Below are 23,501 nucleotides of genomic sequence, written 5' to 3'. Positions count from 1 at the left end.
TTTCGGCTCAGGTCATGATTTCAAGGTCATGAGCTCGAGCCCCATGTGGGGCTCCGTGCTCAGTGGGGAGTCTGCTTGAGATTCTCTCTCTCTCCCCCTTCCCCTCCCCACCCTTTCTCTCAGATAGATAAATATTAAAAAAAAAATCCACTGCTCCAGGGTGGAATTTATGCTCAGGCATCCAGGTGACAGATTTTTTTTTTTTTCCCCATGAAGCATTTTCTGCCTTCCTTGGAATTCAGACCCTCCCAAATCTCAACTCTAGCTTCCTTATAGCTCGTAATTTAAGGAATCTGGGCTTTCACTGCCGCTGGCATAAGTATGTTTCTGATGCTTGCTTGAGAGATCTCAGGGACCAGTTTCCTCTCTCATTTTTAGAACTCCTGCCCCCTGAAGCTGAGATTGTTGTTTGTTAATTGGCAATCACATATAATTAGACTCCTTATTAACCCCTGTAGTTTCCCCGTCATTTAATAGCCTGGTCTCTGACATGGTCTTTTTAAAAGTGGAATAAAACCAAACAATTTAAACATGAAGTAATAAATAAATACATAGATGTATACATAAAAAATGAATATAAAGCTACTTTCTTCACATGCAATAATCTTTTTTTTTTCCCTTGGTGAAAATAGAAAAATTAAACTGAAAAGTTTGCGGCTTATACTTTTTTCCATTGACTCAATCAATGTAGCAGGAACAAATTTTAACCTATCATATGTTTTCTAAAATGTCAGGTTTGTTTTCAGATTTTTTCTGATGATAAAATTAAAACATGTTCAATTAATGAAGTTTTGAAAAAAACACCAAAAATTAAAAAAAATAAAATTCTAGGGCGCCTGGGTGGCTCAGTTGGTTAAGCAACTGCCTTCGGCTCAGGTCATGATCCTGGAGTCCCGGGATCGAGTCCCGCATCGGGCTCCCTGCTCGGCGGGGAGTCTGCTTCTCCCTCTGACCCTCCTCACTCTCATGCTCTCTGTCTCTCATTCTCTCTGTCTCAAATAAATAAATAAAATCTTTAAAAAAAAAATAAATAAAAAAAATAATAATAAAATTCTATTCCCAAGGTATAATCACTATTAAAATTATCAAAAATCGGGTGCCTGGGTGGCTCAGTCGGTTAAGCAACTGTCTTCGGCTCACGTCATGATCCCAGGGTCCTGGGATTGAGCCCCGCATCGGGCTCCCTGCTCAGCGGGACGCCTGCTTCTCCCTCTCCCACTCCCCCTGCTTGTGTTCCCTCTCTCTCTGTGTCTCTCTGTCAAATAAATAAATAAATCTTTAAAAAAAAATTATCAAAAATCTGGAAGCGATCCTTCCAGTTTTTTTCAAGGTATATAAGTAAATGGTTTTCATTAGGTCATACTGTGGACAGTTTGGGGTCTGGTTTTTTTTGTTTTTTCATTTAATCATGTCATGGGGGTTCACATGACTTTGCAGAAACGGATGAGGGGTCCACCTTCATATCTTATGCCATTTGAATGTGTGAATGTGGTATCAATGATAGGATCTTTCGTTGTACACAAATGTGCCAAGGTTCTGATTCCAGCGTTTGTTTTTTTAGCCTTAAGTTCTCCTATTCACTTCTTCCATAAGTGTAGCCTGATGTAGATGGATTGGCTGGAACACCCCCAGGCATCCCTCAGGCCTCCAAGGTAGCCTCCCCAGGATTCCTGTGGCCCTGACTCCTGCTGCTAGTGGTTCATTTGAGGGATCCCTTCATCAATTGGCCCGCACTCTGCCTGGTTCACTTCTATGCCGTGTCAGTGCGGAGTTCAGGACTCGCTCCTTTTTCAGCCTACCTACACAAAACCACTCCTGCAAGAGCAAGACCTTTGTGAATTGATTGAAGGTTTGGGGCAACAGCATGCTGGTGTACATTACAGAAATGTGAAGAACTTCCAATTCAATATCAGACATCCATGCCCTGCAAAGATCTGCGGGGCCACCCCATACCATCCCCAGGCGTGTTAGCCCAAGCAGCACCCTAGCCTAGCTCCATTTCACTGGCCTGTCTTTACACCTCTCAACCTCTTCTCCTCTCCACAGCCTCACCTCCCCAGATTCTCCCCCCAGGCACTCCACAGTTGTCTCGATTTTACAGAATAATTTGTCTCCCTCCAGCTCCTTCTTAAAACACAGCCTCAGGGCCATTTTTGCCCATACCAAACTATCAAGATGCCCAGCAGAACAAAAGGACTTTAAATTCAGTAAGATCCACAACAGAAAAATTCTCTCTCTACTGTGTAGGCATTTTCTGTGTGTTAATTGCAAATCAATACTTCTAGTCAATGGATAAAATTCATTATTCTTAAAATATATGCATTTGGCATTTCATTATATGAAACCAGTTATCTGGTGTGAAATATGAGTTCAGTTGACCCAAGAGGAAAATATTTATTTATTTATTTTTATTATTATTATTTTTTTAAGGATTTTATTTATTTATTTGACAGAGAGAGACACAGCGAGAGAGGGAACACAAGCAGGGGGAGTGGGAGAGGGAGAAGCAGGCTTCCCGCCGAGCAGGGAGCCTGACGCGGGGCTCGATCCCAGGACCCTGGGATCATGACCAGAGCCGAAGGCAGACGCGTAACGACTGAGCCCCCCAGGTGCCCCTAAAGGAAAATATTTAAACATTTATGCCTGATACGAGACTTTTCCATTCTGCCTGCCTATGAATTGAGACATATATATGGTCTATGTGTTATCATCAGTTACAGGTTCTGCCAGAGTTAGATCTAAGCTTAAGAACTGTTGAATAGAAAGTTTCCCATTAGTCTTCAAACTGCACTTATTTGTCTACTCAGCATGGCCCTTCGAAGGGCCCTTCGAATCACATAGGCCCTTCGAAGGACATGATGTAAAGTTTCGAGCCTTCGGCAAGTCATTTTTCTACCCTACCTTGCCCTGTTCGATCCCTGTCGCATCCTGTTATTTGTTACAGCTGCAGTGTTTCGTGTTTTTTTTTTTCAAAATCTTCCCATTTTTTGTATCATTTCCAGAATTCCCTTAAGGTTTGTATTTTTTCAGTTGTTTGAAACAGTTTTTAATTGTCTAACAGTCGAATCCAAGGATTATCATGAGTCATATTTCCTGGTGCTTATAATCATAGCTCCTTTTTAGGGATCTTGGAAGTCACGTGAACTATTTTAGGACACAACACTATTTTGTATAAAAAAAGTAAACATGGGAATTAAGGAGGGCACTTGTTGTGATGAGCACTGGGTGTTATATGTAAGTGTGAATCACCAAATTCTACACCTGAAACCAATATTGCACTGTGTGTTAACCAACTGGAATTTAAATAAAAACTTAAAAAAAAGAAAAAGTGAACAGTTTTTCCTCAAAGACCCATGGGGAAATGAGAGCAATCAAGGCACTATTTTGATAAGCAAGCACTGTATTTTTGTTCCTTCCTTAATTTCCTAATTAAGAAACAGAAACATTAAGCATTGTTAATTATAGATGGAATAATTATGTATTTATGCTTGGTTACATATATACATATACTTTAACTCCATATTAAGGGCAATTAAGGAATGTTGAGGGGGAGAAAAAGGAAAAAAAAATAAATTATTTATGTCACCATTTTAAATTCTTTTTGTGAGGAGGAGGCAAATACATGAATTAAAACTTAAATTCTACCCCTATCAGTCTGGAACGCGTTGTGAAGTACTTGAGATGTGTTCTCTCGGTTAATGAATCAACCCCGTTAGATTGGGCCTTATCTTCCCATTTGACAATTGAGGCAACTAAGGTTTAGAGAAGATAAATGATTTGCCTAAGTCTCTACAGGTTTTCAATAGGAAAGTTAAAAATGATGACTCATGGGGGTGCCTGGGTGGCTCAGTCGGTTAAGCGTCTGCCTTCGGCTCAGGTCATGATCCCAGGGTCCTGGGATTGAGCACCATGTCTGGCTCTTTGCTCAGCGGGAAGCCTGCTTCTCCCTCTGCCGGCCACTCCCCCTGCTTGTGCTCATTCTCTCTCTGTCAAAAAAATAAATAAAATCTTAAAAAAAAAAGAAAAAGAAAAAGAAAACAATGACTCTTGGTTTTCACTGTGTTCCAAAAACGAAACCAAGAGTGACTGCCACTCCTACTTGGGAGTTGCCATATTTCTTCATCTTCAAATATGAAACATTATATTAGGCGGTTAGCACAAAAGATAGAAACAGTCCAGGCTGTTCCTGACAGACCTGTACACTGTATTGACCTAATAATTAAGAACTTTATTCTTTGGGAAGCCATTAAACCTATTGCCAACAAAGCGTTTTAAGCTGGAGTCTACTATGTTGTCTACTTTGGCCTCTGTAACAACCTAAAATAAAGAGGTCAGGTCTGTATAGTTTGAGCTCTGCAGCCACCCAGCATCCCATAGGTATAACACAAAGGACTGGTTGTAAGGTCAGCTCTTTCTTTGATGACTCAGAACTCACTGCCTTGCTTCAGAGATCAGTTACAAGCATTATCCTCATGGTACCATGGATGAGCCGACTTATTTTTCAACCCAGGTCCCGGCTGATGGGATGTTAAGAGTTCTCTTTCACCTTTCCCTGGATGGATCCTACCAAAAGACTTTAAAGCCCCTGGGCTATGTGGTTTTAAAAATTTACTGAGCAATGGAGTTAGTTTTGAAGTTAATGTTTCCTTCTTTAATAGTTTTCACAGTGTATAGACAGAATAAAAGACCTGGAGAAACGATTTATAAATCCCGAGGATGAGAACAGAATCCGCTTCATTCCAGGGAAAGATATGACCCAAGAACAAATGATCAAAAAATTAGATGTGGTAAGCATTCTTTCTTATAATAGTGTCAGCCCCTTGTTGATCAGTGTCACAGATATCTGTGGTACTGTTTCATCTTATGCAGACAGATTTATCCCTCATCCCTCACTATTCTAGCTACTAATACAGTCCTTTCATCATAATCCAGTAACAAAACCTAAGCTTGTTTCTAATGCTTGCCAGAAAGAAGTAAAACCTTGAGTGGTTTCAAAATGCCCGCTTTTGTCTCATAGCCCAAAGGGACAATTTTGGCATATTCAGTGGATTAATTTGTCTTCCTGATGGGCGTGTATCCGAGGAATGGCAACATAGAAACTGGGTGGAGCTGAGAGGGCCACCCTCTGCCATGGAGAGGAAGAATTCCCAGAGCTGTCTGGAGGGGGTTGGGGCAAGGGAAGTCTTGACTTAGCCCAGTGCTGAAGGCTTTCCTAGAGCTATCTTGGCAACTGTGTGAAAGCAATCTGTGTTCATTAAGGGGGAAAAAAATAGTGCTCTAATTAAGAAAGATTTTGACTTGCATGACTTTTTTTCTTTTTTAATGAAATTGTTTTCAACGTAGCTGGAACTACAGCTGGCCAAGAAGGAGGAGAAGTTACTGGAAAAGGACTTCATCTATGAACAGGTGTCTCGGCTCACGGACAGGCTCTGCAGCAAAACTCAGGCCTACAAGCAGGACACACTGCTCTTAGCCAAGAAGGTCTGCCCGAGACCCTGCCTTGTCCCTTCTGCCTACACTCCTTTCATTTTCCACAGACTGCTTTATTTATCGAGAGCAGCACTGGAGAGGTTAGGCTTTATGACTAGAGACATATAAAGTTGTAAAATTAAAGAGGTAAAGGTGAATCTTAGAAAATTGTCCAAAGTGGGGTTCAATCTTGTTCCCTGAATGAATATTCACTTGATACTGGGCAAACTTAAGCTTTTCAATGACAGTTTACAAGTTTCACTTAACAGGGCACCTACTCAAAATATGACAATTACTACCCTTATAGTTCATTTGCCAAGTTAAATCCTTTCTAGTTCCTTGTGATTAGAGGGCCTCACTTACCCAGCGGTCTGCATGAAAGCGGCCCCAATCCAGAACTCAGCCAGAACCCAGAAACGGACAAGGACCATTACAAGAGAACAGCAATCACACGACACCCATCCCTAGTAGTCCTTTGGATGGAGTCACGGCCAGGCCCCACTAGCAAGACAACACTAGTAGCATGGAGCTTCCTAATTTCATACATTTAAAATATGAGGACTGCTGATTCACAGCTACCCAGTCAGGCTGGGACTGCTCGAGCGGCCCGCGAAGGGGCAGCCAGCAGGAGGGTGGTTGGTGATTTGGGTGAGGCAGGGCCTCGCACCACAGGGCAGTCAGAGGACCCTGCCCCCCTGCCCTTACGAGGCCCCCTGCCTCTGGGAGCCTCCCCCTGTGACAGCACAGGGATTTTAGGCAGCAATAGTTACTGAACCTACTATGTGCTCCCCTCATGAGCGCACATGAGGGTGTGAGGTTAGAAACAAAGAGGAAGGGACACATGGTCCACACCTAGTGTCGGGAGACAGGTAAAAAAATAAATCATGGTAACACCCACACCCATGATGGTGGGCTCCTGGGGGCAGTGACTGTTCCTCATTCTTTTTTTTTTTTAAAGATTTTATTTATTTATTTGAGCGAGTGTGTGTGCACACGTGAGCAGGGAGGGATGGGGGAGGTGGTGGAGGGGCAGAGGGAGAGGGAGAGAATCTCAAGCAGACTCCCCGCTGAGTACAGAGTCCCACGCAGGGCTCAGTCTCATGACTCTGAGATCATAACCTGAGCCAAAACCAGAAGTCTCTTAACTGACTGAGCCACCCAGGTGCCCCTGTTCCTCATTCTCCTTAATTTCCCCAATGCCTAGCATGCACTAAACTCAAGAATTTATCGAATGAATGAACAGTCATTCCCATTCCAGAAACAGTTCTGGCGCACTAAGGAAACAGAATCATTGTAAATCTCAAGCCCCCTTTGCTGTTTTTATTAGGCTTTTACAGGACTGCTCTGAGGACTTCCGCCAGCCGACTGATCCCTCAGTCCTGGGGCTCGTGTGCAATTCACAACTTTACTTCAGAAAATAAGAAATGTTAAGACTTCTTTAGTCTCATGAACTTTGCCTGAATTAGCATGCCCAATGTTTCTCTAAATGTTGCCTCCCTTCCTTTTGCAAATGAATTTCCCTTTCTTTAGGGGAAGTCCGTTTTCACTGAGGGCTGGCTTGTCAAAGCTGTTGGCAGAGTCTGTCCTGAAGTCAATTATAATGCTATAGAAATGCAAATGGTGGTGATTGCCACCTGGGAGGGTTCCATCAGAGGAGTCAGCCTGGTGATTTATCTCTCCCCCCCACCTTTCCCCACCTTTGGTGCTCTCTCCCTGGCTTTTTTTTTTTTTTTTCCATTTAAAATTATGATCTCTTCATAGTAGGCAGAACTAGAAGGTAGAATGTTTCAGATCCCAGGTCTGTGATTTACCAATATTAGTGAGTGACCTTGAGAAGGATACATAAATGACCTTAAAACTAAGTTTCCTAATCTGTGAAATGGGTGTGATATCAGCTTAAGTTGTAAGCATTCAGTAGTTAAGAAGTGGCCAGTCCCTTGTGGGAGCTCAACAAGAATGCGTATCTCAAGTCTCTCACCTTTCCTAGATAGCTTATGGCTCCTCTTGCAAATTTCCCAAATGAACAGAAAACGGGAAGTCCCAGGGCACCTGGTTAAGTGTCTTTAACTCTTGATTTTGGCTCAGGTCATGATCTCAGGGTTGTGAGATTAAGCCCCATTCCCCATATTGGACTCCACACTAGGCATTGAGCCTGCCTAAGATTCTCTCTCTCCCTCCCCCCCTCCCCTCTTCCTCTAAAAAAAAAAGTGGTGGCAGGGAGGGGACATCCCAGTCAAAGACTTAGAGTAGCCCAGAAGCCCAGAATAACACCATCCTTCTTTGGAGGAGAAAAGGAGGATGGCTAGTTACACACACATACACACAGCTGATGAATTAATGAAATTTAAGATAATGACTCATCATTGAAGCTTTAGCTTCCTAAAAATTACTGCAGTGTACAACAGTTTTTAAAATGTATATTCCCTATTCCTTTAAAGAGACAACGTATATATAATAATCAGTCATTATATTTTCAGAAAAAGGTAAATCACTGGCAGCAACATTTCTCTATGCAAATGTAGACAGATAGACCAGTGTATGCTCTATTAGAAGAAGAAAGTGTTTCAAGATCAGGTGTAGTTTTTGGAAGCTCTTATTCATGTCTCAGTGTACCCTGGTTCAAATGACTGGAGGATTAGAATAGAATAGAATAGAATAGAATTTATTAATTCCTTCATTCAACAAACATTGTTGTAATTGTGCTTGGTGCCTATGTTCCACTTAGTCCTATCTTTTAATTCTTTGATGATAACTAGCTGATGTGAAATCGTAAACATACACATAGAACAATGGACATTTCATTTCAAATTATTGGCCAGATTTTCCCCAGGTTCAGCTCATGCTTGCTTATGATCTAATAATGATGCATCCCAGGAATTATCATCAATAATGCAACCATAATGAGGTATATTTTCCATTAAAAAATCATTTCAGATACAGGACCTCTGCTGATTATATTATATAAGTAATGAGTAATTTTTAAATAAAGTTTTTGTTCTACCAGATTTTTCTCCACTGGATGAGTGACAAATTAAAAACATGGCAAAATTAGGCCAAAACTTAGATCTCAAGAATACACTGTCCCCTTCTCCTTATCACCTCTTAAAAATAAAGGGACTATTTCCCTCAATGCTATCCACTTGGAACCCCGGTAACTAGATGAACAGATCTGTTTCTTCTCCATCCTATCCTTATTTACACAGCCAGGATATTGGGTTCAATCTCTGAGATCTCCTCTAATTCTTATTTTCTCTGAATTCCCCCTTAAACTCTCCTTCCTTGAGGCAAGAATGCCCCCCACCATCCTAGACAGCCCTTCAGCCTGCCGTTTTCTTAACTCTTCATGGAACATACGTAGTCTAAGCATTGGGTTCTTTCATTCTAGATGAATGGCTACCGGAAAAAGATCAAAGATGCTACGGAACAAACAATGGCTCTTGTTGCTGAGCTGTCCATGAAACAAGCTCTGGCCATTGAACTCCAGAAGGAAGTCAGGGAGAAAGAAGACTTCATCTTCTCTTGCAGTTCCAGGATAGAAAAGGGCCTGCCACTCAATAAAGACATTGAGAAGGAATGGTTGAAGGTACTTCGAGATGAAGAAATGTATGCCTTGGCCATCGCTGAAAAGTCTCGGGTAAGCTTTATCTTCCACGTCACATTTGTAAAGTGTGCCAGGAAGGGCCATTTTCAGAGATTTCCGTCCTCCCAAAATATATGAAAAATTTCCCACTCTACCACACACTTAGTTCTGACAATCATTAGAGAGGAGTTTTGCTTAAGACAGGACGTAGACAAGTCAAAATCATAGTCCAAAGTGCCATAATATTCTCCAGAAAACACTCATCGAGCCCCAAGGCCCACCCCACAGTCTTATGTCATGGCCTGTGTGGCTGAACGCCACGGACTCCCATTGGCAGGACGGTAGCTGGGCTGGCCCTGGTTTTATCAAAGGTCTGTAGTCTCTGTCCTTGCACCCCTGCTGAGAGCACACCTTATTCTCCCACATCTGGCTACCAGGGCCCCCACGGCACACTGTGAGGCCTCCAGCATCTGCCGGTTGTCACAGCCCTCTGCAGACTCTGCCCTTGGTCTGCGTCATAGGCCTCAAGGTCACAGCCTTCCTCTCCTGCCACTGGCCTCAGTCTAGGTCTGTCACTGACTGCGCCCGCATGTGACCTTGAGGTTCAAAGCAAGTTGCTGACCACTTCTCTCCTCTGGTTCTGCTTTACTCCTTAGTTCCTCCTTTGTAACATTTGCTCACCAATGACTTACTCCAGCCTTTTTCAAAAACGTGGAAATACTGAGTGCTTGATGAAAGATATTGAAGCTGGAATACAGTGAATTTAGGACCCACTAACCAGTTTATGGTAAACCCTAAATCCCAGGAACAGAATAATGCTTGAGTAACACAGGTCATTCCAATGAGACACTCTGTGTGTGTGTGTGTGTGTGTGTGTTTAGTGATGCCACCCTCATAACCTCCTGTCCCTTTGGGAAAATATCAGCCAGCACAGCCTAAGGCTGCTCAGACCCAGCTGTGTCTGCTGGGCCCTAAGGATGAAGTGACTTCACTATAGTTTTCAGAGAACTAAAAAGGAAAAATCATTCTTTGCAGGAGTTCTTGGTAGCAGATAACCACCAGCTGCCCAATGGTGTTTACACAACTGCAGAGCCACGTCCCAATGCCTACATCCCAGAGGCCGAGGCCACTCTTCCTTTGCCCAAACCATATGGCGCATTGGCTCCTTTCAAGCCCAGTGAACCGGGGGCCAATATGAGGCACATAAGGAAACCTGTTACAAAGCCAATTGAAATCTGAGCATGTGAACCAATCTGGGCTTCTGAAGGAGACACTTTAACCAGGCTGCCTCATATGCCCAGCTGGAAAGTTCCAGTGTAATAGCTCTAAATTACAGACAAATGCAGTATCCACAATCGACCAACAACGGAGAACAACATGGCTTCCTTTTACACTCATCAGCTATTATATTTTACATGATGTTAAGTAGGACATAGAATTTTCCTACAATTATGTCAAAGCATATTTCTGTATTGTTCATTTTTTTCTTTTTCACTCTATATATTGACTACCTTTCAGAAATACATAGTAGTCCAGGTGCTATAAAAATAAATCAATTTTCAATGCAGTACAGAAATTGGCAGCGTGGTCTTTGTTTATTGAAGAAGAAAAAAGCAAATACTGTTCAATATATTGACTTGAAAGAGAAAGATAGAATGATTGTTTGAAAAGGAAAATATCCCAAGTATCACAGAGGTTATAATTCACTTTGTTAAATAGGTGCATTTGAAGTTCATGTTGGTAAATGTAAATCAAGTAAAAAGCAGTAAGGAAGCTTGTCCTTTTAAAAGTAATATTATGATCATTCTTTTTACAAGTAAAGAATCCTTTTGCTTCAAAAATAATTATGCCCTAATTTATCTTTCCCATAAATCTAGATTTTTTACAACGTTACATACAAATAAACCTGTGCTTAAGTTCTGACTCCAGATTTTTAAAAATTCCAATGAAAACATTTATAGCTTTGCATGTGGCAGAGTTGAAAATGAGGCCAGTTCCACTTATTTCATTACTCTGATTTTATTGCATTTCACCCAAGCATATTTTCCTAATTGTGTTTTTATATTTTCTCACGTATGAAAATACCCAAGTGGATTTTAAAACTGACTTTACTTCATTAATATGTTCAAACCATATTTCATATTGGTGTTGGGTATGGATTTTGTGTCACAATTCTGGAAGTGAGAAATACCACATCCCTTCTTCTTCTTCTCCTTTTTTTTTTTTTTTTTTGGCTAAATGAAACAAAATCTGTTCCAAGCCCCTATCCTGCCAGAGTGGAGGGAAATTTAATCTCATTCTCAGCCTACAAGTTAGTCCTGAATCTAACTTGGTTGTTTTATAAAGTTATTAAAAAGCAAAGTGCCTGTGATAAGTAACAGTGTGTGGTTAATACAAAGAAATACTGCGTACTTCAACACACCTCCTGTGTCGTAGGAATTAGTAATTGCATCAGGGATCCAAAAATAGACCTGTAGGAACAACGTGAGAATGGAAACCTAATTCTTTAACACAAAGGGATGGATGTTAAGTAAGTATCACGGCCTGGGCTACTGGTGCCTACAGAAGGAGCCACTGTGCGCTGGCGTGGCTGGGGGTCACAGTCAGATGGACTAGTTGATCCGGCCCTTAAACACAAGTAAGATTTTAATAAGTGGGGAGGGGCTTCCAGATGGGGGAAATAGCCTAAGCCAGGCTCGCAAGTAAGAAGACAAAAGCTGTTCAAGGCCCAGCGAGCTGCCCTGGCTGGAACAGCATGTTCATGTCGGGGAATTGTGTAAGGCCGGGATTTAGGAAGCGCTCAATGTCAAGGAGTTTGGGTCTTATCCTGTAACGAAGGGCTATGAGCAGAGGGGTGACAGAACCAGTCTCAGTGGAAGTCAGATGACTCGGACTTCACAAAGACACCGAAACGATGCAAGTATGAAAGGGTAGGGAGTGAAAAATAATGATCTTGAGATTTTGAGCCTCTGTGACAACTACATATTTGACCAAAAAGGGAACTTCTGTAGGAGAGGGCAGTTTTGGGAACACAAGTATGATTTTAGAAAAGAAGTTGAATTATTGTACTAGCTAGTGATATTTATAAGCATGACAATTTCACAAGTTCACTTGGAGAAATTGTGAAGAGAGAAAAGCAAAGGGCATCGGCTGACCCTAGGCAAGCGACTACCGTTATGGGTCAGAATGAAGTCACCATAAAAGAGAGAGGGAAGAAAAAAGAAAAGTGGGAGAACTAGTTAGGTGCCATGGGGGCCCTCAGAGAGGGAATATGCTCATGGACTCATGATTCCTGGCTGGAATAGAAAGGCTATGTTCAAAAAACGAAAGACTCAGGCCAAAACCTTCAGTGGTTCTTCTTCTTTTTTTAATGAAAAGATATTACTAGATCAAACTTTTATAAATACAAAAAACTTGAACATATTAAAGTACAGTTCCATCTGAACCATCACAAAGACAAATCCTACTCTCAATACCATTATGTACACACTGCTGTATATGACAAATTATTCTCTGCTGGAAATAGCAGATTTGACCCGGTCCAAATTCAGTTCTTTGAAAAGTATCCTCTTTCCAAATAGAGTTCTTCTGTAACTAATTTTTATGCTTGTCATATGTTATCTTCAACAACACATCTAGTTTTTTTCTTAGCACCGTCCCCTACATTTTTTTTAAAGCGTAATTTTATTTCAGAGTGCAATACAAATTCGCTTTTGGCCTGTGAAGTCATTAGGAAGGTAAGCCGCTAAGTCGTCACTGAGGACACAGCATGCCTCTCAGACTGTTCTGTCACTCCTCCCCACTTGACTGCTTGTCTGCTTTTCAAAGCCGGGATGAGGTACAGCAATTTAGTTCTGTCTGAACAAGTACCAAACTGGAATTCAGATGGCTTAACAATGTATTCTGATTTTGGTTACCAATTTTAAAGAATTGTAAAGGACTCTTGACGGAAGTCAAGCTAATGCACAAGATTAAAATACTGGGAGCGGATACAACTGCATTTTCTCTTTCATAAGCCTAAAAGCATGGTGGTGTGTTTTAGAGCTGCTTCCTCTACAAATTTTGCATCCACATTGTCATGTCCTTCAAGAGCATACAGAGCTGGAAAAATAAGGAGAAAAGAGTTACTGCGTAGCCATGGAACTTCTGTAATAACATTGTGTCTGCAGCTCATTGACATCGTAATTACTTTATATTTTAGTAAAACACGTTACTCTGAAAATGTGTTGTTAAAATTTATTCTACCTCAGCCCCAAGAAAGGTCATTCGCATCAACCATATGGGTTTTCAGCCTCTTAAACCCGCTTAAAACCTCAAAGGTGATTATTCCTTTGGTAATTTACTCTAGGATTAATCAGTGTGTTACTGATTAAAACTAGCTGCAGTAAGGACTGCTTAGAAGTAAGGAGTATTCCAGAAAGAAAGGGGTCCACAGAAGTGAACAGGGACTGATGTGTCAAGAGAAAAGCAGGAAAGCCCTGAAGTTACCTTGACTGGAAGATTCTCTATCTGTCAGTATTTCAATGAAGTAGTTCAGGGGCAGGAACTCCACACTGCCTGGCGACTTGTCAATCATAGAACTCCGGGGCTAAAAGGGAAACCACTTCTGGTATCAGCTCATTCTCCAAAACAATCACAAACTTAAAAAAGGAGGCTAAGAACTACAGCTGCTGTCTCTGTGGAGATGATGAAATGGGCAAATAGGATCCAACAACAACATTTAGTGGGGCTGTGCTTGCTCGCAGACTCACCTGTTTCTTATAGTTTAGCAGCAGTCGCTTCACATGGTTCCGGGAAATGATGTTAGAACTCATAGGATGATCCCAAAGTCGGCAGATCTTCTGACCAATAAGCTATTACGCAAATTGAAAAATAGGTAGAGCGGGATTTTTAGGGCAGTGAAACTACTCTGTACAGTACTCTAATGATGGACCCATTGCATTATACGTTTGTCCAAAGGCATAGAATGAACAACACCGAGAGTGAACCCTAACGTTCACTATGGGCTTTGGGTGATTGTGATGCATCAATGCAGGTTCGTCAGTTGTAACACATGGACCGCGGTGGTGGGGGATGTTGGTAATAGGGGAGGCTCTGCACATGTCGGGGCAGGGGGGCGGACAGGGAAATCTCTGGACCTTGCACTCAATTTTCCTGTAAACCTAAAACTACTCTAAAGAAATTAAGTCAATAATAACAATAAAAGAATGGGAAAAAATACAGAGAGGAGAATGTAGCTTATACTGCATTAAGTACATGTACCTTATACCTACTTATAATTTAAAAAGGATTATTCCAAAGTAGCTGGTTAGTCTAAAAGAGAGGCCCTTTATGGTTAATGACCCTTGAAGAAAGGCCATTTCCTATGAGGTGTGCCTCTGAATTTTGAATAAATACTCCCTTAAATTCAACCCTGAGGAAAGTAGTTTATTCATGTTGCCAAATTCTTTTTCTGAAATGGAGTTCATCTGCTACTCTTCAAAACTGGGTACCTGCAACTCTAAGTGAGGTCTCGATAGGAAACAAAAGGTCGTTCTCCCCAGTGTCCTGCCCAGAAAATTTTAATTCCCTAAGAGCTTGAGGCAAAGAAAAACAAAACAAAACAAAAAAACCAAATTAAATGTTCAGAGACTTTCCCCAGAGAGATCTAGCTGTGGAAAATATGGTTTGTTTTCTATCCTTGCCTTTGCTTCAGTAAGCTGTGAGGAGGAGAGGGTGTTACAAAGGAAAACGATTAGGTCCAGAAGGCAGCGGACATCCCTTCGTGGGAGGATCGTGTCAGAGATACAAGTGTGCAAGGTATGTAAACAGAGCAGAGAGCTGGCCCCGGGCTGGCAGGGTCAGGAATTTTGCGGAGTCCAAGGCTCTGAAGACCTTGCTGTGGAATTTCATATTTTCATAGTATTTCTGACTCTGAGAGCCAATATCCCCATCAAAACAAGGAGTGCCTGGCAAACCCTTTCTCTCATGTCTCTCGTTTGTCCTTCAACCTGGGAATGTCTTCCTGCCGTAGTAGAAACGGCAGTGGGAGGAAATGCAGTTCCAGAACCTTCTTGACCTCACCTGGATTTAAATTTCTTATCAGTTTAAATGCCAAAAAACACCTGTTTCCCCTCTCCCTCCCCTCAGACTCACAGATGTAAATATTAGTGCAGTTTCGTAAGAGGGGAAAATGGCTAAGTGTTTCAGGCAGGCTGTGCCAGGCAGCACAAAGCCAGAGGAACAAGCTTTTTGTCGGCGCCGGCGCCGCAGGGAACGGCCAGCGGGCGTGAAGATGGATGGGATTTCTGGGAAAGGACTGAAAAGTGAAACAATTCAATTGACTTTAGCCCAAAACAAGTAAATGCTCCCTTTGCAAGAAGAAACTGAAGGAGGTTCATACCAAGGCTTATGGAGAGAATAAAATATAATTCAGGATTACCGGGGGAAGCCGCACAATGATGCTGAATTTTAGTTTTTCATTTTTCTCTGAATTGTCCAGATCTACAAAAAAGTTAGATTGGCAAATAAAACAAATCTCCATTTTAATATGTGAGCAAGCTAATAATACTTCAGTGGTTCATTCTGATAACACACATTCCCCACCCTGGATTCTCAAGCTAAAGTCTGACAATACCTCGAAAGTCTTAGTTTGTTGTCTCTGAATACAAGGGCTTTCTTTTAATGAAGCAGTTTCTATATGGCATGAAACATGGTTCTGTAACAGGCTGCTACTCACAAAACAATTTTACGAAGTGAAAACAGAAGGCACCTTGGGGAACGGCAAATACTTTAACATATATTAACAAAACTCATCTATAAAATACCACAACGAATAATTTCAGCAAGTGATTACACTGGAGACCTTCAAGTTCAGATTCACATGAGCACTGCATCTCTCAGTTTCTCTTGCATTTCCAGTCTAAGTCTGTGTTGACAGAGTTAATCAGCTGAAAATAAGCCATTTCATGACATTTTCTTGAGAAACAAGCCTTCAGAGTCTCCTATCCTCAAGTGCCCTCATGTACAGAAAAGGAATGTAATAGCTGTGTGTGGATCGAGAAGCCCTCTGGGGCCTCTTGAAGGTCTGAGGCACTTCAAATTAGCCCAAAGCCTGGCTACAGGAAATGAACTGTACTCAGCAGGACACGCGGCATAATTTGCAGAGCCCATTGCAAAAGGCAAATGAGGATCCCCTTGTTTCAATCCTAAGGATTTCAAGATTTAATGTGGAGCATTACACCGAGCATGGGGCGGCCCTGACTGCACGAGGGCCCTGTGTGACCACACGGGTTGCACACCACCAAGCCCGTCCTGATGGGGCTCAGGGCCAGGCTGGCACTGTGGCAAACTCGGAGCCTCTTACCTTTCATGAGCCTTGTGACAGCCGTTTCGGTGAGAAGCAACACCCCATCATCAATGTAATGCAGCAGGTTATGCAAAGGGAGACAGTGCACGCCGAGGAGCGTGTGCAGAGTGTGAAAACCTAGGCAAGAGATTGGGAGGGTAAACAGGGTCAGCCAGCATCTCCAGGCTTCTAGAGGGAGTGAATTCAATGATGTTACTAAAGCCCTTAGCTCAGCGCCTTGGCACGGAGAATCTAATAAACGCTGCTTGAAGACACGGTCCGAGTCTCCTGCTTTGTGTTAGCATGACTAAGTATCGTGCTGGGTAGATATGAGTTCGCAACAAGCGTGTGTGTCCCTTCTTAGGCAAAAAGATAAAAAGAGGGCAGGGCCTGCTCGATGAAAAACAGTTTTACAGTTTAATAGGTTTGCAGTTCTGCGGTGAGATGCCAAAAGAGAACAGTTAACAGAAGAGCCTCAAACGCCAGATGCCCAGGCTGAAAGGCTGACAGATAGGGACCACTTTGCCAACACGGAAAAATTTTGAACCGGCAGGGGACAGTCTGTATGCCCGACCTCTGTGTATGCCCTAAAGAAGGGCTTTTGGGGTCTACTTGAACTAAATTATAAAAAAAGAAAAATTTAAATAATATGGTCAGATAGCAAATCTACAGGAATTCAACAGAGAGGAAGGCAACTCCCTCAAACCTAAGTCTTGTGGTGGGCGTTACTCAAACACTCAGAAACGGAGAGTTCTAAGCACACTGTTAATAATAAACAATAAAAGCAACATCCATGGGAGAACAAGGTATCAGTCCAGGAGAGAATGAGAAAAGCCCTCTTGGAAAAGACAGCACATAAGGGGAGCTTTGAAGAGTAAATGCAATGCCTGGGGGTGGCAATGAGGCCAGAGAATACACAGAGTGGAGACAGTAGAAAAAACCACCTTGTCATGAGCAGACCTGTACTAGAATCCTGCTGTGTTACTCACTAACTACAGGTAAGTAGCCTTTGTGTGCCTCCATTTCTTCATCCCGAGCATGAAGCCACCAGTAGCTTTCCCACATGGCTGCTTGGAGAACTAACGCTAGGTCTATGAAGAGCCTAGCATATGACAGAACAACGGCGACCATTAACAAACACGTACTGAGGCCTTCAATCTATGCATTGGCTAACTTGATCCTCAACACCATGAGGTGGGAACCACCTGATTCCCATTTTATCCATGGGGAAACCAAGATTCACAGGAGCTAAGAAAGTTGCCCAGGATCATATCATTAGTAAGTGGCCGAGCTAAATGTGAAAGCAGGCTATGGGACTTAAGTCGAGGCTCTTACCCATGACATTATCCTGCCGCAAGAACTGGTAGCTGGGTTAATGGGACAATATGAACAGAGGCCCAAAGGTGAGAAAGTATGGGGCATGTTCAGAAAGTACTACATGACCCAACTGAGTTGGAATCAGGTGTACGAGAGGAATGGTAGGAGGTAAAGTTGGAATTTATTTAACAAATCCCTTCCAGACACCAGACAAGGAGCTGGGTATACAATAATGAGGAAAACAGACCCCACAGCTGCTCCCATCCACCTTCCAGTCCGATGGGAAGACAATCAAATAATCACAAAAATATACATTCTTAAAGATGTGACCAGTTTGGGGCGCCTGGGTGGCTCAGTCAGTTAAGCATCTGACTCTTGGTTTCAGCTCAGGTCATGATCTCAGGTTCATGGGATCGAGCCCTGCCTCAGGTTCCAGGCTCACCGGGGAGTCTGTTTGAGAGTCTCTCTCTCCCTCTGCCCCTCCCCCTGCTTGTGCACACGTGCATGCTCTCTCTCCCTCTCTCTCTCAAAATAAATAAAATCTTTTTAAAAAAAATGGCCAGTTCTATAAAGGGAAAAGTGCAGGGTGCTCTGAGTGCACACAACAGGGCCTGAATGCTGAATGACAGCAAGGAATTTCTTATTTAGTAGACTTTGGGGAGGGACACTGAGCAAGATAGAAAAAAGGATTTGAGTTTTACTCTTGGACTATTAAAATGGCAACAGGCAAAGAATGGACTGGAGTATGGACAGTTTGCTACAAGAGGTATGTAAGACAAACATGTTGGGAGGCCACTGAGTGAACCTGCACCAGAGGTAATGAGGACTCGGACGGTGAAGCAGGAAGGAAGGGACCGATAGCGCATGGCCACAGGTCCAGACTTGGAAGCTGATGAGGTGTGAATAGGGAATAACAAAGGATCACAGCCTTAGGCGCTTACATGACAAAGAAATGATGCCCAAAGAGCAGGAACTTGAATTCAGAGCAGTCACGGAGTTTTCTCTCCCTGAGCACATGAATCATGAGCAGTGAGGGACTGAGGCCTAAGTCCCGGCCACATCAAGGGTCAGATAAAGTGCAGACTCTGCCCACAAGCAGATGTTAAGGGGCTGACAACAAGATGACTCCGCTGGCAATCCAAAAAAAACTGATTTTCTGATTTTACTAACTAATCAACAACATGAGAGTTTTTTTTTTTTTTTAAGATTTTATTTATTTATGTGAGAGAGAGAGAGACAGCATGAGAGTGGGGAGGGTCAGAGGGAGAAGCCGACTCCCTGCCGAGCAGGGAGCCCGATGTGGGACTCGATCCTGGGACTCCAGGATCATGACCTGAGCTGAAGGCAGTCGCCCAACCAACTGAGCCACCCAGGTGCCCTCCATGAGAGTTTTCAAATGGATTTGGACATTCTTCCCAAGATTAAAAAAAGCTATGAAATTGGTTCTGAAGAAAAGTTTATTAAAGGTTCCTATAGATTTCCTCCATTCGAAATTCCTCCTGCAGCCCTGCATCCATGTCCTAAAGATCCCTGATGGCCCTTCATCCTCTATCCCTAGGGCACAGCCCCACATCCAACAATCCACTCTTGGCTTCCTCTGCATGTCAGCTCCAGGCAACAGAACAAATCGGCTAAAAGTAGGCATCAGTTCCAAAACAGAGCTTTTCCAGCCAACTCTAGTCCTCATCCTCCAGGGTTCCTGGCCTCCGCTAGCCCGTGAGGGGAACACAGGTCCCATTTAAACCACAACTGCTCCAGCTCCAAACCATGACTCTCTTTCATGGTCCTCATTCCCTTTATTCTTTAACCAATTGGGTTACAAGTTTCCAACACTTGGAAATCAAACAGTTCTCACTAGTCCAGCAGGCTTGGAAAGCAAGCACACATACATACAAAAGTACATGAGAAAACACCCTGTATTTACCCACACATGTGCACACCCACGTGACCCAGTGTCACTTTCCACGTCACATGAGGGAAACCAACATTTAAGAGAAAAGGACAGAGATACTTGACCCATGGACACAAACCATTAAGTCTACTCATAATAATTCTCAATCACTATGGATAACATTTTTCCATGTTTTCCCTCCTTACATATCCCTGGGAAGGAGTGTGATGCTTCCTAGAAAGTAAAGTTTTATGGTCTCCTGGGTAAAAATTGTCCCTAGTAAGTCACTTTCATTTACTTACAAATGGGGCTTGAACATACATGGTGAACGAACCTGAAAGTATCAACCCAATCCTCTACCAAGTCTTTTGTGTTGATGACAAATGATAAAGAGTTGAAGCCAGAAAGTCATATATAGTTTTCATGAAATCCCTTCACTCTTTCTAGAGGGCACCTGGAAATTCCTATTCTATTGGGATAATTTAAAGTCCTCTATTCTCCTCATGAATGGTCACTGTCAGATTCCTATAAATCAAAAGAAACTCCTTGTGCCCAACACTACCCGCATGTCTTATAAGGTAAGGTGTATGGACAGAGAAAGCATGAAGGACTCCAAACTGAGTCAGATGTATCACAAATGCAGACTAGCCAGGACATGCTATGGGGATTTCTGGGCCCATAAACAGTCAGTGTTTTGGCATCAACTAATTCAAATGGAATATAAAATTCAAGAGGCAGCACAGAATAGTCATTAAAAGAACAGATTTTGGAACCAGACTTCCTGGATTTGAATACCGGCTCTGTTGCTTAATCACTGTGTGACTTTCAGGCAAGTTACATAAACTTTCTGTGCCTCAGTTTCACCATCAATAAAATGGGAATAATATTAAAGTGGAACCATATGAAAGTGCCTTTTTTTTTTTTTTTAAGTCAAAAACTGGTTGGATATTGACAATTTAATGTGGTTCATGTTAAGCTCCTACCATTTAGGACTGTTAGGAAAATTGAATGTGCTTACTTATGTAAAGTACTTACAGCAACTGGCACAAAACGGGCACCATCTACATATTGGCTTAAAATGAAAGAGTAAAGGAATGAATTACTGAGAGATGATGGGATAGATGTATATATATATAAATAAATTAAATTAAACTGGCTAATAAACATTATGTAGTGACAGTTATCATAAAGCTTAACACTCATCAGAACACATATGTAATGAATACAAGGCAGACAGGAGCTTATTTGCTTCTTATAATTAATATATGTTCCCAACTAGACTTCTGTTAATTTTTGTAACTGCTATAATTTCTAGCACAGCACATGGAATGTAATAAAAAAAAAAATCAACAAATGGTTGTTTATTGAGTGAACAAATGACCAATTAAATGAATGACTGCATACACATGTGCCAAGGGTGTTTTGAGGCCTGACTTGGTCCTGTTTCAAAATCCTAAGGGCGATTTTTAGCTTCCAAGCACGTAAAAATCAGCTATTTTCTGACACCCAGCCAGACCCACTTCCTCCTGAGTGTTAACTTTCTCAGTCAGATAAACTAAGCCTGCAGACATCAGAGAAAGATCTCCCTGCACCAGCTCCACTGGTTCCAAGTATCCTAGCGAGCCGCATGGGGACCAGCCTCGGCTCCCTAAAGTCAGTGACGAGCCACAGCAGAATTTAATAATCGGGGGACATCTGGTCTGCAGAGACCAATGTCAGGCCCATCTCTCACAGTGACCCCAGACACACAAGTTCTCAACACAGGTCGTCTCATCCTTAAATGTGTAAGGCCTGGGGACCACATGAAGAAGAAAGAACAAATGTAATACAACAAAGGACAAAAGAGCCAAGACTTACCAGGAGGCAGAGGTAAAAACAAACTCGTAGTAGCTTCCAGAATCCTGGTCATGATGTGAAAGACTGTAAATTCAGCAGCACTGGCCCGCTTGCTGCTGGGTAAAACGACAGAGCTGCCGTCAGCCGAGGGGTTCATCCCTAAAACTCCGTCTGTCTGAGCAGCGGCTCTGAGTAGCACACGGAGATGGAATCCATGCTCACTGTGAAGCCTCAAGTATGATGGAGACCATCAGCCTAAGGCCTAGGATCTAACCAGACAGTGCGTACATAAATGATCGATTGCATTAACTCAGATTCCCCTTCCTGGCCGTCCTGAGCTCACATGCCCCTCCGTCCTCATCAACCACATGCCAGGGAAAGAGTATGGTGAAGCCACAGGGCTGTTCCTTTAAATGCTGCGTACAGAACTAAGACTGTCAGGGCTGGTGACAACTGCTTTCAGTTGTTAAGTTCCAACAGGCAGCAATTAGAGTTGTTTTAGCTCTTTATACACCTCAATAAGGGAGAAGGAGAAATACTTGCGTACAAGTGGAGAACCGAGGGGTGAAGATGATGTTTCCTCCAGCTGGTTTCCAGGATTTGGCAAATGAGATCCAGCTGGAGGATAAAGACAGTCTGTTACCCTTCGCCCATGCCCTCTCCCTTGGGGGCCCCTACAGCGAGCCCTCTGCGGGCCTGACAGGCCTGTTCAGGGCAGCTGGTATTTAGCCTGGGCCCGGACACAGAACCAGCCTTTCTGCAGGCAATGCTGACGCACTGGAATCCAAAATGGAAAAGACTGAAAATGTGCACCAGAGTCTAACAGAGCCCCTTCTGTCTACACAGGCAGTGCCCCCGCTGAGCTTCCCCAGCCCCTTTAACAGGCCCTCAATCACAGGCCCTCTGCCATCAGTGAAGGTCAAGTACAACTGGATTTGCTCTAGGCCTGTTACATGACAAAGGCCAACAGCTGACAGTGAGAAGAAGAGAGACACAGAACAAGATAGAGGTCCTGAGCATCGACTGTGGAGTATGACCGGCTTCAAGTCCAGGTCAGACATTTGACTAGTTTGTCAGCAACAGAGCAGTCTCCATGGGGTTGTGATCCGCCATGAATCCCACGCCCTGCACCTAGAGGCGAAGGACAGGGTGCCAATCGGAACGGATCTCCATATGGGCACAGATAAAAACAGTTCATTCTCAATGACACAGATTCTCAGTGTCTCTTTGGCTGAAGTCAGGTAAGATGACTCGTAAGTGATATAGTCTGGTTCTGCAGCAACTTCCTCCATTTGTTTTAGAAAGCCCCATTGGCCGCCCTCCTGAGGGGACTGGGAGACATGGCTGTTTGCAGGAGCAGGAAGGTGTGGCTACAGTCGGTGACTGCCGAGTCAGAAAGTTAGGGGTACTGAGTTTGCTAAGGCTACATCCCTACCACTTCTGGTCCTATCGGTTCCAGCAGTTGTTAACACAGCCTAGTGTTATCAGGAAGAATGATGCTTGAACAAAAACCCTTAATACTTTGGAAGGTGAAATTTAAAGTCAACAGAAAGAAAGATGATAGATGGACATGTTAAATAGCTGTGTTATTAAAGGACAAAGAAAGCAAGTTAATACCATCATGGGGAAGATCAAAGCCACATTCATAAAGTGAGCTCCCTGATACAGTTCTACCAGAAAGAATTATTATTTAAGAAAGATTCAATGCCAAAAAAAAAGAAAAGTTTCAATGCCTTGCTTGTAAATATCAATATATGAGAATGCCAACCTCTCCTAATTTATTAAAACTTGTGAAATTCAAAGATATTATTTTTTTTTAAAGATTTTATTTACTTATTTGACAGAGAGAGACATAGTGAGAGCAGAAACACAAGCAGGGGGAGAGGGAGAGGGAGAAGCAGGCTTCCCGTGGAGCAGGGAGCCCGATGTGGGACTCGATCCCAGGACCCTGGGATCATGACCTGAGCTGAAGGCAGACACTTAACAACTGAGCCATCCAGGCACCCCCAAAGATATTATTTAAAAACAGACACTAGGGCGCCCGGGTGGCTCAGTCGTTAAGCGTCTGCCTTCGGCTCAGG

The 23,501-nt window shown here is 42.8% G+C and overlaps 2 protein-coding genes across 11 annotated transcripts in view; one reads left to right on the top strand and one right to left on the bottom strand.

The window, feature by feature from the left end:
- The window catches only part of CCDC146 (coiled-coil domain containing 146), a 115,971-nt gene extending 105,004 nt beyond the window's left edge, over nucleotides 1-10,967 (top strand). Inside the window, exons 16-19 of the mRNA XM_081800657.1 lie at nucleotides 4,659-4,787; nucleotides 5,344-5,481; nucleotides 8,855-9,103; nucleotides 10,085-10,967. Of these exons, the coding sequence (XP_081656783.1) occupies nucleotides 4,659-4,787; nucleotides 5,344-5,481; nucleotides 8,855-9,103; nucleotides 10,085-10,288 (720 nt within the window). The 3' untranslated portion in view covers nucleotides 10,289-10,967. The remainder of the gene's footprint in view (nucleotides 1-4,658; nucleotides 4,788-5,343; nucleotides 5,482-8,854; nucleotides 9,104-10,084) is intronic.
- A 1,427-nt stretch (nucleotides 10,968-12,394) lies between these two features.
- GSAP (gamma-secretase activating protein) overlaps nucleotides 12,395-23,501 on the bottom strand; it is a 178,692-nt gene continuing 167,585 nt past the window's right edge. For 5 of the 10 annotated variants that reach the window (XM_081800647.1, XM_081800648.1, XM_081800649.1 and 2 more), the window contains 7 exons: nucleotides 21,968-22,038; nucleotides 21,442-21,536; nucleotides 16,395-16,514; nucleotides 15,471-15,532; nucleotides 13,801-13,902; nucleotides 13,538-13,637; nucleotides 12,395-13,150 (listed from right to left, as the gene is read on the bottom strand). In XM_081800647.1, coding sequence (XP_081656773.1) covers nucleotides 13,059-13,150; nucleotides 13,538-13,637; nucleotides 13,801-13,902; nucleotides 15,471-15,532; nucleotides 16,395-16,514; nucleotides 21,442-21,536; nucleotides 21,968-22,038 — 642 coding nt within the window. In that variant the 3' untranslated portion in view covers nucleotides 12,395-13,058. Of the gene's footprint in view, nucleotides 13,151-13,537; nucleotides 13,638-13,800; nucleotides 13,903-15,470; nucleotides 15,533-16,394; nucleotides 16,515-20,619; nucleotides 20,657-21,441; nucleotides 21,537-21,967; nucleotides 22,039-23,501 lie in introns of those variants that run through there. The other 5 variants (XM_081800645.1, XR_014139384.1, XR_014139383.1 and 2 more) reach the window with 5 other exon arrangements.

This window comes from Leptonychotes weddellii, chromosome 12 (genome assembly GCF_054177405.1).
Source record: "Leptonychotes weddellii isolate Sample4059 chromosome 12, ASM5417740v2, whole genome shotgun sequence".
Lineage (NCBI taxonomy): Eukaryota > Metazoa > Chordata > Mammalia > Carnivora > Phocidae > Leptonychotes > Leptonychotes weddellii.
The sequence above is the reverse complement of the archived record's forward strand: the minus strand, read 5'-3'. Positions and strand labels throughout refer to the sequence as shown.